The sequence below is a fragment of the Puma concolor genome, chromosome D3 (assembly GCF_028749965.1).
Source record: "Puma concolor isolate L17-30 chromosome D3, mPumCon1.1.hap2, whole genome shotgun sequence".
In the NCBI taxonomy this organism is placed as follows: Eukaryota; Metazoa; Chordata; class Mammalia; order Carnivora; family Felidae; genus Puma; species Puma concolor.
In genome coordinates, this window is record NC_141678.1 from 14,216,169 (window position 1) to 14,233,043 (window position 16,875).

Consider the following 16,875-nt stretch of genomic DNA (forward strand, 5'->3'; position numbering starts at 1 on the left):
CACCTCAGAAAAGAAACCTAGATACAGGTAATCCTTAGAAACATACCAGATTATTATTCCTCCCCTGACTTATCTGCCTTCTGATCAAAAGACAGGACTCTTCCTGCTGTGTTTTAGAGGGTGATTATGAATTTATACTCAGGCTTCTCTGATTCTGTGTATAGTGTTCTGAGTCGGATAATGCCTTAAAATTTTTTATGTAGGTACAAATAAAATTAGAATCATTAATATGGGTAGCATTTTAATGGATATCTTTTTTTTTTTTTTTTTCAACGTTTATTTATTTTTTGGGACAGAGAGAGACAGAGCATGAACGGGGGAGGGGCAGAGAGAGAGGGAGACACAGAATCGGAAACAGGCTCCAGGCTCTGAGCCATCAGCCCAGAGCCCGACGCGGGGCTCGAACTCACGGACCGCGAGATCGTGACCTGGCTGAAGTCGGACGCTTAACCGACTGCGCCACCCAGGCGCCCCTGGATATCTTTTAAAAGTAACAGTAAAAGAGGAATTCACTGGTTCTACTTGATTCAGCAATTCATTGCTAGGAAAAATCTGGCCAAGTGCTACTGCACCCTTGAGGCAGGAACCTGAATTGCAGGCATAGTTCAGAAACTACACTTCCTAAGCTCCAAATCACTATCTGACAAGGCTGTGGGCATGCTATTGTGTCACCCTCTGGGGAAGCATTCATAACCTTAACACACAGGAAAAAGAAGGTCCAGAACCGTATCTACCTTTCTCTTTGTTCCCAAGAGCTGGCACTGACCCAGGACTTACCGAGATTTCTTTTCCCATGCCGATCTGGCTGAGGTTGGGTTTCATGCCGGTGCCCATTTGCCAGATGATTGCCTCTGCTGGTTGGGTCTTGAAAGGCCACTCCCTGGCGTGGAGTTCATACCAAATTGTGCTGTTGGCAGATGTTGTTAAGGGGTGTTGATATGCTATGTCGCTCTTGACCCTGTATCTCAACACACACACACACACACACACACACACACACACACACACACACACACACACACCAGCCCTCTATTTCCTAGTTTCTTCCTCACAGGGCTTGTGTTTTGGTAGCAGATACACCTAAAGCTTCCTTGATGTCTTAGAAGTCATGTTTATCCCAGGATACCTTCCCTGGTGCCTGAATTAAAACGAGTCAAAACCTAGCACCTTGAAGTTTAATGGAACATGGCTAGGATTTCTGACCCTAGACTTACACTTCCAGGAAACCACTGTAAGGAAATACTTAGGTATACGAAAATCCCCTTACAAAGATATTCTCTATAGCATCATATGTAATATCAAATCAAGGAGAAACGACACAAACGTTCAACAAAAGGAATAGGTTGCATGTATTATGGTAACTCCATAAAACAACATGGAATATGATATTATTAAAACATTTCAAAGAAATTTTGCTCACATGAAAAAAATGCTTAATATATAATTCTAAGTAAAAAAAGCAGGACACAAGACTGTATATAAGGTAGTACCTACTCTTAAAAAATTATATATGTATAGACAGGAAAAAAAGAAATAGTAAAATGTTAACGACGGCTAACTCTGGGTGATAGGATAGGATTTTTTTATAGTTTTGTTTTCTAAATATAAACTAGCTCATGGAATAGTGGGGGAAAATTGCTGGGGGGGGGTGTGGGTGGCAGTGAGGACATTGGCGGATGCCATGGGGTACTCACTGGGTGCTGGGGAGTTGCTGAGTTGTATCATAGGAATAGGTCTCAGCTCACTGGGAACAAAATTCCCAACTCAGGAAATATCTGAAACAATCCTAGGAAATGATCTTTCCTCTAATCTAAGATAATTTATGCAAATTTGCTTTAAAGAACACGAAGCACTCTGCTATCCTCTTTACTGATCAGAGGACTGTGTCAAACCAGCTATTTCTAGGGTCCCACTTCTCAGCATATTCTCCCCCTGCCAGCCTCATCCCTCCGGGGCAAGGAGCGGTGATGTCCGGGTGTTGGGGTGTTGCGTTAGATGGTCAGGAAGTTGCCACGTTAAGGTGCTAGATGATTACTGTTGTCGTCGTAATAATCAATAACACTGACTGAGTTTTGACTTTGTGTTAAGACACTATGCGAAGCCCTCTACATTTGTAATGATTATGGGGGACGTATAGGAAGCATGCCTTTTCCTTTTGCTGATGTGACATCTGGGGGCCTCCCTGACCCTGGAGGGACTGCCGCTCTCGGAAGGGCAAGCTTATTCCTAAAGATGGTAAGGGACTCTCCCATGAGTATGCCTTTCATATGCAAACTACCCAATCCAAAGCCCCCCACCCCCCCCACCTCCATCAGGCTTCCACTCAGGGCCAATATTCCCCTGCCCTACTGGGACAATCTTGCACTCCAGGGCCCGCTAAATTAGTCACACTTGCCAATTCTAGCCTGCTTACCCTGCCTCACCAGTTCCTCCCCAAGTAAATCATAATAAAGGCTCTTGCCCACATCTTCCTCCTCACTGACCCTGGTGCTTCCCTGTGTGGCCCTGCTTGATATGATGTGGCCCCTCCTTTGGAAACCATGAATAACAAGCCATCTCTTCAATGACAGTTGTTTCCCCCATCTATTGCCATCAACACACCTGAACAAAAATAAGACCTATGTGTTCAAACAGGAAGCACTATCATTATCGCCATTTCACAGAAGAGGAGACAGAGACTCAGGAAGGTTATATATCTTACTCAGGGTCACACAGCAAATAAGAGGTGCAAGCCAGAAGCTGAATCTAGTTGATCTGACTGTAGAATTGCACCATTGGCCATTATGCTATGAGAAACCTGCCCTCCATCCTGTTCCAGAGTCTTTCCTAATTGGGGCAGTGAAGGATTCAGGGTCGGCGGGGGGCAATCCTCCAGCTGATGGTTGGGGTCTGGGGAAGGAGGCACAGGCAGATTGCAGGCAAGGGCTCATGTGAAAGGGGGAAGGGAGCCTATTAGGAGCTTGACCCCGTGCTGCATGCCTTACAGGAGTTTTCTCGCTCAATCCTCAGAAAGCTTCCCTGGTTTTATTCTCTTTGATTCACAGTTAAGGGAAATAGGGCTTTTTGTGGTAAAATGACTCTGAAATCCCCGTGGCTAAAAGCTCCAACTCTGAAGTTGGGATGTCCCAAGTTGGACTCCGGATCCACCCCTGACCACATGGCAAGTCACTGAGCCACCTGGAGCCTGTTTCCTCGCCGGTCATTTGGGAACAGCAATGGTCCCTGCCACAAAGGATGCTTGTGAAGATTCCATGAGACAGCACCCACAAGAACCTTAGCATGATGCTCAATATGCTTTTAAAAGTCCAGTTTTGTTTTAAGTCCTGCCTGAGCATGATGTTCCCAAGCAACAAGAAGCACCTAATTGGCAGGAAACCAAGAGCACCAGGTCCCTTAGAATTCAGCAGTGTCAGGAATAAAAGCCTCATTAAAACTTCCTTTCAAACCCAACTTTCAAGAGAAACTCACACGAAGAAAAAAATAAACTGCTAAAGATTAAAACTCCAGTGGAAAACCAATTACCCACTTTGGTACATTTTGTTAATTACATTCTTTTTCCTTTCGCTAAATTTATACTAAAATATACCAACTTAATTATTGCAGTTTGGTTTCAGATTACAGTCTCTAACGAGGTAAAGATTTGGGCATAAACTCATCAGGGCAAATGACAACGTCTAAAGGGGTCCAAGTGATAGATGTCGAGAATCCTGATGGGCCAGCAAATGCCTCCCCCATCCCCCACCACCGAGATGTACAGAGAGGACAGAGTAGGGGTGCTTTTCCGCAGAAGACGGTCTGACAGCTCGTGGTGTTGCTAAGTCTAATTGCACACATCTGCAGGGCTGCAACTTTCCCAAACAGCTTCCCCAGTGCCGTCTCTGCTTGTAACCAGCAATCTTTGCAACCACCTTGGTGGACAAGGTAAGGCGAGGACTAGCATGGCCGTTGGAGGGAGGGGAGCCTGGAAGCCTTCCTGGATGCACCTTCTCAGGGCGCTCTGTCCTGCACCTTCTATCCTTCTCTGTGCTTCCAAAGACATCCTATTCTCTTTCATGGGTGTGGTTTCTCTCTCCTTGCTCAGACGCCCTACACCCCTCTTTCCCAAATTCTAGATGTGTAGATACAGCTGCCTTCTAGTTGGTTCCACTGGCCATTTCCAAGGTAGCCCAGGCTCACTGTGTCCAAATCTGCATTCTTTGCCTTCCCAGCATAGGCCAGGCCTCCCCTCCAGGGTCTCTCTCTTGGTGAAAGACATTAGTCTCCACCCAGCTGCCTAAGGTAGGGATCTGAGCACCACCCACATTCTACCCATCATCAAACCCTATCCCATCCACCCGCCCCCCCCCCCCCCCATCGCTTCTTATGTCCATTTCCAGCATCCAAACCCACTGGCAGTGATTTGGTAGAGATTGCCAGCATCCCCCCTGGATTGGTCTCCCAGCCCCTCAGTCTTGTCCTTCTCCTCTCCATTCTCTGCACAGCAGAGTGATTGTTCCAAAACTCAAAGTATGATTATGTCACTCCCCCTGCTTAATAACCATCAATGGCTCCCCAGTGCTATGAAGATGAAAACTCCTCAGCCCAGCCTCTCAGTCCCTGCAGGATCGACCCCGATTCCCTCTCTAGTCTCTCGTGTCACCATCCCCAGCTCATTTTTTTTCCTGATTCTCTATCTCTCATTCCCTCCCCTCTCACTCCCCACATGTTCCTCCATTGTGGACAATTTGTTTTCTGTTACTCTGGGCTTGTTCACATGTTCCTTCTATCTAGACACCTTGCCCTACCCTCATCTGGCCTACTTATAGTCAACCTCTCACTCAGGCTCAGGAGTCACCTCCTCTGGGAAGCCCTCTCTGATCTCCCAGGCTGAATTTAGTTCCTCTTTTACTCTCACAGTCCTGTGGGACTGCTGTGTTTATCCTCAGCATAGCATTTATCATACTCTGCTAAAATCGACGACCTCCTTGTCAGTCTTCTACTAGATAAGACAGAGGAGTCGTCTTTGGTGGTCTAAAACTATGTCTACAAATTCTTAGATATCCCTTTCTAAAAAAGTAGAGCTTCATTCACCACCTTGTGATTTAGAGGCTTGTTTCTAACACACAGAATGTGGCAGAAACAACGATATGTAATTTCTGAGACCAGCTCATAAAGGCAATACAGCTTGTGAGGTCACTCAAGCAGCCTAAAGAAATGCCCACAGGGCAAGGAACTGAGGCCTCCTGCCAACAGCCATGTGGGTGGGCCACCTTGGAAGTGGATCATCAGCCCATTGAGCCTTCAGATGAGACCACAGCTCTAGCCAACATCTAGACCACAACCTTATGAGAAATTCTGAACCAGCTCAGAACCACTCAACTAAGTCACCCTCAAATTCCTGACCCCAGAAACTTGAGATGATAAATGCTTCTTTAATTCCCTAAGTTTTGAATAATTGTTAACAGTAGGTATTCTGTAGATATTCTGTGGTTATTGCTTCACTGAATGAATGAATGGGTCAAGCAACTTGCCATGGTCACATGGTTAGAAACCAGGCATGAAGGTTTGCTAGGGTCATCCCTCTGCCACACCCCACTTGGACACCCCCAAACTCAGCCAGAAACCTAACCACCTTGGCCCCAGAAGATAAGTAGCCCGTCTCTTCCAAGAGCCATGGAAGAAAGGCTTGGGAAATGTCCCTCTGCCTGGGTGGGCCACCTACCCGAGTGCAAAGACATCTGAGTGCTTGGAGAAGGGGAGCTTGTCCTCCTCTGTGTCGGGGGACAGCTGGCGGATGATCTCTGGTGCCAGGTGGCACAGCCAGCCATTCTGGATGCGGAGTTTATCCTCTCGCCTGGAGAAGCAAAACACAGAGTGAGCCCCGTTTCACAGCCCAGGGAGGACCAGCCCCCCAGCACTGACCCTGGGTCTTTGGACCATCTCTGTCCTGCCCCCCCCCCCCCCCCGCCACTGCCACACACTGCTGGGCACTGTCCGACCTTGTACTTGAGGCTGAGACCCAGTGGAAGGGGCAGGGAAGACTGGTCTGGAGAGAGACACCCAACACCCAAACCATCATTGGGTCCCTCTACTTCTGAGGCACCCCCTTCTACATATTCATTCAACAACGACAGCTGAGTCTTGTTATCCATGGCAGTTATGTTTTATAAAGTCTCTGCAAATAGTGAGTTAGCAAATATGGAATCATTGCTCCTAGAGGAAATATGTCTTCACACGCACAGCTCACACAGATTGTAATCTTTAATCCTAAAAGCAACTCATCCTAGTACGTTCGATTTTTATTATCTTACAGAAAAGGAAAACAAGGCTCAGAAGCGTTGAGTGATGTGTCTGAGGCTGCCCCACAAGGAGATGCCAGAGTTGCAAAGCTCTGTCCAACTGGCCCGGAGGGGGGGGGGCAGGGCTTCCTGCCCTGCGCTGCACAGCCCCCTCCCATCTCTGTCCCCTGGTCATCTCTGAACAAGAGCTGAGGCAAGATCGCAGAGTGTCCCCTTGTTTGACCTCAGCTGGGAACACATGCATCAGGTGACTCAAATTTTCACCACCCTGTGCATGCCCATGAATGACTGCAAATGTGCGGATTGATTTTTGGGGTGCAAACAGATGTGAGTAGGCAGATTCGCAAATCTGGAATGCACAAATGAGGAGGATCGACTGTATTTATGGAGAACCCACTATGCCTAAACTCTGTGTTTGTGGCACCGGGAGCATAGCGGTGAGGGAGTCCAGCAAGGTCCCTGCCCTCCTGGAGCCTCTGCTTTGGTAGGAGAAGGTGATGGCAGATGAATTAAATAAATAGGAAAAACACAGATAGTGATAAGCATTATGCAAAAAAAAAAAAAAAAAAAAAAAAAAAAATTAAACGGGAATGTGTTAAAGATAAGAGGGAACTTACTTTAGGTAAAATGTGAGCTAAGATAGGACATAAAGGATCCAGCCATACGAATAAGGAGAAGAATATTCTAGGCAGAAGGGGAAGTTAGGACAAAGGTGTAAGGCAAGCCCTGTTTGGGATGTTCTAGAAACTTAAAGAAGGTGTGTGTAACTGGCACGTTATCATGCTATCCTATGTGTTTCTTAAAATGTATACAGCCAACCCCAGGTTGATGGGCCTTAGGTAGCTCCTGCCCCTTCCATCATTATGAGCAATGCTGTGAGGAACCTCTTTAGGTAGGTACTGGGAATATATTCCCACTCAGATCTATGATTATTCCTCAAGATAAATTCCTGGAGGAGGAAATATGCTGGCTGCCTTCTTCACATTGTAAGTAGGTACAGACCTTTCCATTTGGGACTGAAATCTGAACAGACCTCCTTCAAGATTTCCACTGATTCAAGACTCCCAGGAAAGGGCCAGTGGGCAGCGAAGGGAGAGGCGCATGGATGTCTCCAACCATCAAGAGTGAGGTTGTGACGGTCCAGAGCCTCCAAATGTGGGGACCTGGGACCGGCTGGATTCTACAGTTCTCCTAGGGTGGCTTCTGACCTATGTCAGACATGATGTACTGTTCCCTGGACTGCACTCATTCATATCCCATGATCATGATTCTTGCCCTACCTGAACACCTTCTATAGCAGCCATACCCAATAGAGCTTTCCATGATGATGGAAATGTTCTCTGTCTGTGCTATCCAATATGGCAGCCACTAGCCATCATGGCTACTGGGCACTTGAAATCCAGCTAGTGACCCTAAATAACTGAACATTTAATTTTATTTAATTTTAATTAAAGTTAAAATTCCATTGCTCTACGTGGCCGGGGGCTATTGGACAGTGCTGCTCTAGACTATTATTTACTACAAATGGGTTTTTTGTTTTCATTTACTTCTTAACATGACCATAAATGGAGACTAGCACTTTTTTTTAGTACGCATGAAAATTAAGATGAAAAAGTCTTATTCACGTCCTCCTTAAAGCTATCTTGTGGACCACACACTGGGGTCCACAAGGACCCCTGACAAGCAAGGCTCCAGGAGTTTGGGGGCTGGATAATTCTTTGTGGTGGAGGCTATCCTGTGCACTGTAGGATCCCTGGCCGCTCCCCAGTACATCTCTTCCCCTGTTGTGATAACTAAAAATGTCTCCAGACATCACAAATATCCCAGGGGGGCGGGAGAGCCCCAGGTTGAGAGTCACCACTCTAATTTATACATAAAATAAGGAGATGGTCCAAATTCCCTTTTGGCATCAGTAACACAGGACTTACTCTGCACAGCAGACCTATTAGAACACATCCTCTGCTGGAAAGCAAGACTGAAACACACTGGCAAGCCCTCGAGTTGGCAGGTCCCAGTGAGTTCTTGCTTCCAGAAATGGGGATGCCTGCGGTAACTGAAGGACCTACCTGCTGCTGACTAGCCATGTGACCCTGAGCAGGCCTGAGTCTCCACTCTCCCATCTGCACAATGGGCACATCATTTCAAAGTAATTAACTTGTCCATCTTGAGGACTCAGAGACGGGGTTGAGACTAGAGCACAAAGAACATCACCCTTGAAGGAAGGGCGGTGGCCCGGGCCAGCCGACACTCTCTAGGTAGGACCAGGCCACTGGGGGTGCGGGGGGGTGGGCTGCTGCTGCCAGAAGGGAGAGCGTCTCCGTTCTGATCTCTTTCCAACAGTCCCTGCTGCCTATTCTAGACTCACTGGCTCAGTGCAGGTTTGGAACTGCGAGCAGGGTCAGGAGGAGGGGTGCTGGCCACTCCCTAACCCTCAGCTTGGGGTGGGCGTGGGCACACACCTGGGAGGGGGCTGGACCCCAGGTCTGGCCCAGCCACTCCAGGCTGTCCTGTTCCCATGGGGATGGGCCCACCGGGTGACAAACTCAAGTCATCTCCATGATGGTTATTACTGATTAATAATTGTCTGCACGTGGCTGGCATGATTGTGGCTGGCACCGAAAATGACACCTTTTCTCAATGATGGCAGAACAGCTGTAAGCACGCAACGCTGGGGACGGGTCTGGGGGAAGCCCTGGGGTCTGGCTGGATGTTCAGGACATGCTCACTTCCCTGGGTGACCCCCATCCCTGCCCAGGCCCGGCAGATCTCCCCCTGCTGGGAAGCCAGCATTGTGATCGACCCAAGCTCTGAAGGGAGGGCGGGACAGCAAGTAACCCCGCTGAGTGCCTACTGTGTGCCAGGCTGTCCATCCCACTTAATCCCCGCAAACCCACGACAGGATGAATAAAATCCCTGCTCTGTGGATGAGAGCACAGAGCTTCCAAGCACTTCAGTGACCTGCCCAAAGCCGTGGACACAGTCACTCCAGAGACTCCCAACCACAATTTTACAGTAATTCCTGGAGAAATAGCACCCTTACGGAGCAAACTGAAGCCCTGCACTAAACTAAGCCCTGCACACAACTGGAACGGGGAGATAAGCACAGGAGAAACCCCGTGGTGACAGGTGGGCAGCTGTGAAATGTGGATTTCCTCTGGGAGAGGTCGCTGGGGGCCCCCTGGCCTCTCCCAACACTACCCAGGTTTGTGTTGACACAATCAGGCCAGCCGCCGCCTTGCCCTTGACTTGAACTTGCCTCCTGGTTGACAGGGGGCCTCTAAGGATGAGGGAAAGGAAAGGAGGCCCACGTCATTCCATTTCCTTTCTTCCTTGTTACCCTGGGGCTTCAGCAGACCAAGAATTAAAAGGAAGAAAATCAGAGGCCCTGTCCCCTTTTCATCAACCGGTGAGAGAATCCACAGGCAAGGAGAAAGAGAGACAGTGTGGACATGCCTCCAGGAGGGAGGAATTGTTTTCTTGTTTTAATGTTTATTTATTTTTGAGAGCAGGAGGGGGGGAGGGAGGGGCAGAGAGAGAGAGAGAGAGAGGAACCGAAACGGGCACTGCACTGTCAACACAGAGCCCGATGTGGGGCTCGAACTCACAAACCACGAGATCATGACCTGAGCCCAAGTTGGACGCTTAACCAACTGAGCCACCCAGGTGCCCCAGGCACTGGGTTTTAAAGAGCCTTGAAGTCGGATAAGGAAAACATCTGCTGGGTCTCTTTTTGTCTGGACACAAATACCTGAGTGCATAGTGATGTTACCAATTGCTTTCTCAGCCCCTCAGCCTGGAGTGATGGATGAATGTGTGTGTGTGTGTGTGTGTGTGTGTGTGTGTGTGTGTGTGTGTGTGTGTGCGTGCAATCCCTCCACCAGCAAATGCGCAAGTGAGCGCTGCTGGGGAGACAGAGGGAAGAAGGAATTTGCACGAGTCAGCCCTCCTGGCTTCTTGGGTTCTAACTTGAGGGACACTCTCCATTTATCTACCCATTGATCTATTTGCTCATTTACCTACTTCTTTTCTTAGCTCAGGTGCTATAGATAGTTCTGGAGACTGCACGGAATCTTTTTGGGCGGAGTAAAATCGAAAGAGCAACTTCGGCTTCTGTTGCGCTCTGTTTCTAGATCACACAGAAGCAGGCAGATCAAGTTTTGCTGATTTGGGGATGCTCTTCGATATTATAGGTATTATACAGCATGAACGAAATTCACTTTGGGCGTGGGGGGGGGGGCTGGGGTGTCACCCTCAAAGAGATCAGTGGTTCTCCAAAGCCACTGAAACGGAAGTAAAAGGAGAGTGTGAGTGAAGCTGCACAGAAGAGGGGTGATTAGAGAGAACCGCAGGGTTTTTAAGTTTGCGAGCGTGTGGCTCAGGCTCCAAATGAAAAGTCACAGAGGGCAGACCTTCTGAATCATGGGTTGTTTATTTGGAATCAAGCTGTTTCTCCCGGTCAACTGGAGGCAGCTTGCCCTCGGGCGGGTGAGTGGCTCCTGAGAGTTAATTACTTAAGGATGGTTAATGATTCTCCCGGGTGACCCTGGGGGGAGGTATATGCAAATTAATCGTAATTACAACAGCTCAGCAGCAGCTACTCTGTAGTGTTTTCTGTGCTCCCGCAAGGTGCAGGACGCTTGATTGTGTTAGTTCATCCACACAAGAGTCCTATGAGGTAGGCATGATCAGACCCATCATTTTTCTTGCAGACAAGGAAACTCAAGTTCAGGGAACCGAAGTCACGATCAAGTGGGGCCACAGGTGGGTCTCACTCTAAATCCCTTAACTGACACTCATGTTGTCCTAACATGTAGGAATGCCCAAGAAAACGTGCAGCAAGGGCTCTTGGGTGAGGCCGCCTGCCAGGCGGGTCTTCCAGGCAAAGGGGGAGTCTCCCTTTTAAGCTCAAGGGCAAGGGCTTTCAGGGCTTGGGGGTGCTCCGTGCCCAGTAACCCACGTGCACTTAAAGGCACCGCTCGCAAGACAGGTCCCAAGGGAATCACAATGTGACCTGGCATTAGCAACAGCCTCGCCGCTCAGCCAAGCGACCTCAGGCCCAACACCCGGTCTAGGTCCCCTGAAGCCATTCGGGTGACTTCTCACTCCCCGACTGTCATCCGTCAAGGACCCCTCTGTGCCCTTCCACCGCCGCTCACCTGCCGGCCTGCAGCACCCCGGAAATGCTGAAGAGCCCGAAGTCTGTGATCACCACTTTCCCGTTGTCGTAGAAGACATTCTTTGACTTGAGGTCCTTGTGAAGGATCCCCTTTGCGTGCAGGTAGCCCATGCCCTGGAAGGAGCCAGGAAACGGGATGTCGTCAGGGAACATGGAGCGCTCGCTGCTACCCTGGCTCGGGTTCAAGAGCACCCTGAACAGCTGCACTGCTTGGGGCCCAAACGCACAGGCTTGCAGGTGGGGCTGTGCGGGACCGGGCAGGGTCCTCAAGGCACGCCTCTGCCACTGCCCTCAGACTACGGCCAAACTGTTCCCACCTGGCTCTGAAGCTTCCGGAAGAAGCCCCAGAGGAAGACATCCCTAGCGGGAGAAAAACTGAAGACGAACCAGAGAGGTGGTCCCCAGAGTAAGCTGAGGGATGCCATCAACCACCTCCCCGCACTTCCTCTTTGAAAAAAATAACCCCTCGGCAGGACATTTGTTTTATAGCTACTTAACCCATATCAGCGCTGAAGGCACCACATTCCTCAAGGGACAGATCATGATCCAGTGATCAAGACCACGGAGGAGAAGCTAGCTCAAGGGTAAGTGTCGAGATTCTTGTTTGAGTGTGTGTGTGTGTTGTTTTGTTTTGTTTTGTTTTGCCTTTATGAGCAGTCACATTTTATCTCTTCTAACAGCTCAGTTCTAACACTTCCAATGGGAAATGAAAGTCCCAGTCAACTGACTAACGAGGCACCTGCCAGAAAACACAGGATGTTCCAGTTTGTTTTAAGCCCAAACAACAGTCCCAACAATTGGATGTTTCCCCGGCAGCTGCAGAGAGAGAGAGAGTCAGAGAGAGACAGAGACAGAGGGCTTCCACTCATGGGAATTCAAGCATCCGAGGGGTAAGGGATTCTAACAACACAAGCTTCTTCTCCTGGTACCCTACGTGCCCAATTATCATGATGATGAGGCACCAGACAGAAGCCAGACATCGGGAGACCATCCCTAATGGTGGTATCTGGGCAAAACTCTTACTCACATACAGCGTGGTATTTTTCAGGGCAAGTCTAATTTTTTTTTTTTTTAAATCCAGACTGCTGGTCTGAAGCCAGACCCTGCATCTCTCGGGAGGGAGTCCCTCCCTGTGGTACCTTCACAATTTCTTGGGCAATCTGCCTCGTTTTGTTGACATCCAAGACGATTTTGGCGTCCCTCACCACAGAGTAGAGAGTCCGTCCCTTACACAGGCTGAAAAGCAAAAGGAGAGGACACATTATTGGCACTTGTTCAGATGAGAGTGACCCATGGCAGTTGTCCGATGTGACAAATAATAGTGGATGTGCCACTAGGACGCCTGTTGGAGAACAAGCCTGTGAATGGACCTCAGATCTGGCTCTGGGATGCAGATCTGGGAGCACGTTCTTTGGGGTTCTTCGGGGTCTTCACCGACACCCCCACCGCCAGCATCTCAGGACGCCCGCAGAACCTAACCCAGTCCAGAGGCAGGCTTGCCACGTTCCCTCTGTCCCAGGGTTGCATAGAAGGAAAGCTGTGCATGAACCAATAACTTCTGGGGTCCTGAGACGCCACTCAGACAGCACTCTGCCAGCCACCTGTCCCAGCTGCTCCCACTTGCAAGAAGCTGCTGAGGTGGGCGGTGGGGGCAGTGATGAAACACCAGCAAGATGGTGGCTCATATCCACCAAGGACCATCAGCCAACGATGCATTCAAGCCCTTAGATGATTGTGTGTAAACATGGATACCCTGTCCCCCAAACCAGACACCCATCTAGAGGGTTTTTTAAACTATGTTCAGACTCACTGAGTTCATATTGAGGACCAGTGGTTTAAGATAAATGACAAGACGGAAAAGGACGTTAATGCAGCGACAGTGACACATTCTCATTGAGTTGCCTGCTTGCTCATCCATCCGTCCCTTCTATGGTGAGCTCCGTTCCCGGCACACACACACAGGCACTCAATACGTGCTCACCGAATGAGGGAAAGAATGAATGAGTGAATGAATAAATGAATGAAGTCTATATTTACCACAGCATTCCCTGCCTCTAGCGCCAAATCTAGCTCAGAGGAGCAAGTGTCGGCTGGAAAAGGAAGGAATGGCATTAGGGAAGTTCATGTTCCATCTTCTGTCAAAACTGATGGCTTGCATTTTTCTTTTAATCTATGATTTCATTGCTGAAATACTCTCAGCCCTTCCTTCAGTATTTTTCGAGCCCTTGTTATGTGCTACACTTGGCTGAGATTGTGCAGTGGAAGCTAGATCCCAGCTCTGCTCCTTACTGTGTGTCTTTGGGTGGGTTACTTAACCCCTCTGGGCCTCGGATTCCTCAACTAGCAAAGAGAATGAGTGATACCTACCTTGTAGCGTCACTACGAGGACTGAGTGAGAGAAGGAACTGAGTGCCGTGCCTGGCACCTGGTGGGAAGTATAGCATCGTGGTGAGAATTTGTGGGTTAGAATCCTGGTGGCATCAGTGAGTAGCTGTGTGACCCTGGGCAGGTGAGTTAACCTCTCTGAGCCTCACTTTCACTATCTGTAAAATGGAGTCAATAGTTCTGGCCTTACGAGGTGGTTAGGAGAACCCCATGAAATCAGGTGTGTAAAGGTGTGGGCATCTCTCCATGCCCAGTGCACAGTAAGTACCCTACTCATGAAACGCTGGCTGTTAGGCGAGGTAGTAAGTGATCAATAAAATGCCAAATGTGTACGCACACTTGTGTAAATATGTGCTCTATATTCATACGCATACGACATCTGCTTGTCCATCCATTGTATTCCTACCTGTCTACCTGGCCACGTATCTACCCATCCACCCACATACCCGTCCAAAACGCTACCTGTGACCTTTCACTAAGACTCATTTCTTAGTGAGATTCTCAGCGTAGCTGACGCCCAGGGGGTCTGATTCATCCGTCCGAGGTCGCCCCGTAAGCTGGTGGGAGGCAGCCACGGTGACTCAAGTCTGTCCCCTGTTGTTGCTGTCCTGGGGGGGGGGTACGTTTGCTGTGGCTACTGCAGGAGAGGGGGAGAGAGGCGCGCTGTGCAGCCAATTAAGTCACACTGACATTTAAATATGGGGGATTGGCGGAGACCGTGGGTGGACCCCCTCCCCTGGATACTCGGTTCTTGAACAGCCACCCACACTCATTACAGGCCAGAGCCCAGAAAATACTGTTCCCGCTGCAGACGGCAGAGCAAATAATTGCAACAGGCTTCAAGACTCCCAGACTCTCCTTCCCGGGGTAACTGTGTGCAAGTCTCAGGCTTCAAACACCCATTCCATTTCCTTCCCTGCTCCCAACTTCCTTTCTGGGAGCAGCTGCGAAAATCTTTGCTTCTCTCACTACCCTGTGGTTTCTGGGGCTGCTGGAGTACATCCATCGACTGGTGGGATGTAAATTCGCACGACCACAGCCTGGCACGTCTACCAAAGTGAGATATACAAACACCCCACGATCAGCGGTTCCTTCCCTAAGTATATATATCCAACAGGCATGCGTACTCACATTCACCCACAGACATGCCAGAAGGTACGAGAACGTTAATAGCAGCCCATTCATAATAGCCCCGCACTGGAACCAATCCAAATGTTCATCAACAGAAAGATGGATTGATTGCGACAGAGCCAGATAACAGCATATATTCGTATCGTACTGGATAATAATCAGCGAATTACTGCTAACTGCAAAAAACGTGACGTTCATAAACACAGTGTTAAAGACGACTCAAGACTCGCACCGAATGACTCTATTTACAAAGTGCAAAACCAGACAAAACTGACCCATGTGCTAGAAGTCAGTGTAGTGGTGACCCTTGGGGGCCAGGGAGGCTGGAAAGGGCGTGAGGGGTCCAATGTGGCGGGGGGGGGGGGGGGGCGGGGTGCAGGCAATGTTTTGATTTGGGTGCTGGCTGGCACATGAGTGTGAATTGAGTGGAAATTCATCAGGTTGTGCTCTCAGGATCTGGACACTTGGCCAGATGTTATACTCAAAAAAGTCTGCTGTAAACAAATTGTCATGGTGTTGAAATTTAAAAGAAAATCTAAACCAACACTGATACCCCAGGTATCCATTTCTAAGCGCTTCACGCAGTCCCAAGGGGCAGAGTCTACAGAGGAATTAGGTATTTATCCGGGGCTGAGCTGGAGAGCAGGTGCGGGGCAAAGGCTGAGCTCGAAGCAGGAGCAGGCATCGGGCAGGTATCCAGGGCGGAAGAGGCTCAGATACTCCAGACAAGTCAGTCCAAGTGTCTTTGGCAACTGTTCTGAGCTTGGGGCTTCTGTGGCTAACACTGGTGCCCAAAAGCCATTTGCAGCATGGGAGGTGGGAAAGGGAAAGGGGAGGATGAAGGGTTACAACCCTCACAGCAACTTGCAGGAGCCATATTGTGGCCCCATTTCTACAGACGAGGATATGGAGACCCAGAGCAGAGGACCTGCTCACGGACACACAGACATGGGATCAGCCCAGTCCTGATCTTTCTCTCATCTCCTCTTTGGTGTGGGTGCTGGACATGATTTGGGGGCCATTTAAGAGACACGCAGACAAGTGAATCCAAATCCGACTCTCCCATTTACTACTTAGGGGGTGACCTCGGGAAGGGACTCCAACCTCAGTTTCCTCATCGGTAAAATGGGAGTAATAGTAATAATTCCAGTTAATGTGTCTGAGCCCTTGTTATGTGCCAGGTACCGGGGTACTAAGCACAGGTACAGGTACTAAGCACGAGAGCCCCCCCCCCCACACGGTGGGTACCCTTGCTGTATTCCATGGATTCCAAGATGCATATTTCCTTGAAGTTTAACATCTCCGAAATCAGAATGTGTCTGATTGATGGACAGGTAACAGTTCTGTTGGCACTGTATTTCTTTCTTTGTAGTACATGAATACAACGTGCATACTGTAACTGACAGCATCTTGGATTTAATCAAGTCTTGGCCACATTTTACAGATAAGGAAACTGAGGCTCAGAGAGGTTAAGTAGGGCTGGGATTTGAACGCAGGCAGCCTGGCTTCAGAGCTGATGCTCCTGACCCCCATCTTTGGCTCCATAACTTTCAGACCCCAGCACGTCACATGCCCTCGGTAAATGGTAGCCATAATGTCATTGCTATGGCAACGAAGATTAATGAGACCCGCTGGCCTCTAGCTCCTGGGGCAGTACGCGCGCGCGCGCGCGCACACACACACACACACACACACACACACACACACCTCCATATCTCTCTCTGCTAAAAGATCACATTTCTCCAAGAAGAACAAGGCCCAGAAATGTCTCACTTTGTCTGCAGGCCGATACAGAGGTCTCTTCAGCCCTGACCCCAGACAGGTCATTCATACAGTTCTGACCTTTGACCCCATGTCCCGCGTGACACAGTGAGCCTTCTGGCCAGGATGACACTGTAAGTGGAC

General features: G+C 49.2%; 1 protein-coding gene across 3 annotated transcripts in view; it reads right to left on the minus strand.

The window, feature by feature from the left end:
* The window catches only part of KSR2 (kinase suppressor of ras 2), a 445,437-nt gene that overhangs the window by 15,325 nt on the left and 413,237 nt on the right, over positions 1–16,875 (minus strand). For all 3 annotated transcript variants that reach the window (XM_086681797.1, XM_086681798.1, XM_086681799.1), the window contains exons 15-18: positions 12,594–12,690; positions 11,435–11,568; positions 5,702–5,833; positions 778–907 (exon numbers count right to left, since the gene is read on the minus strand). In XM_086681797.1, the coding sequence (XP_086537923.1) occupies positions 778–907; positions 5,702–5,833; positions 11,435–11,568; positions 12,594–12,690 (493 nt within the window). The remainder of the gene's footprint in view (positions 1–777; positions 908–5,701; positions 5,834–11,434; positions 11,569–12,593; positions 12,691–16,875) is intronic.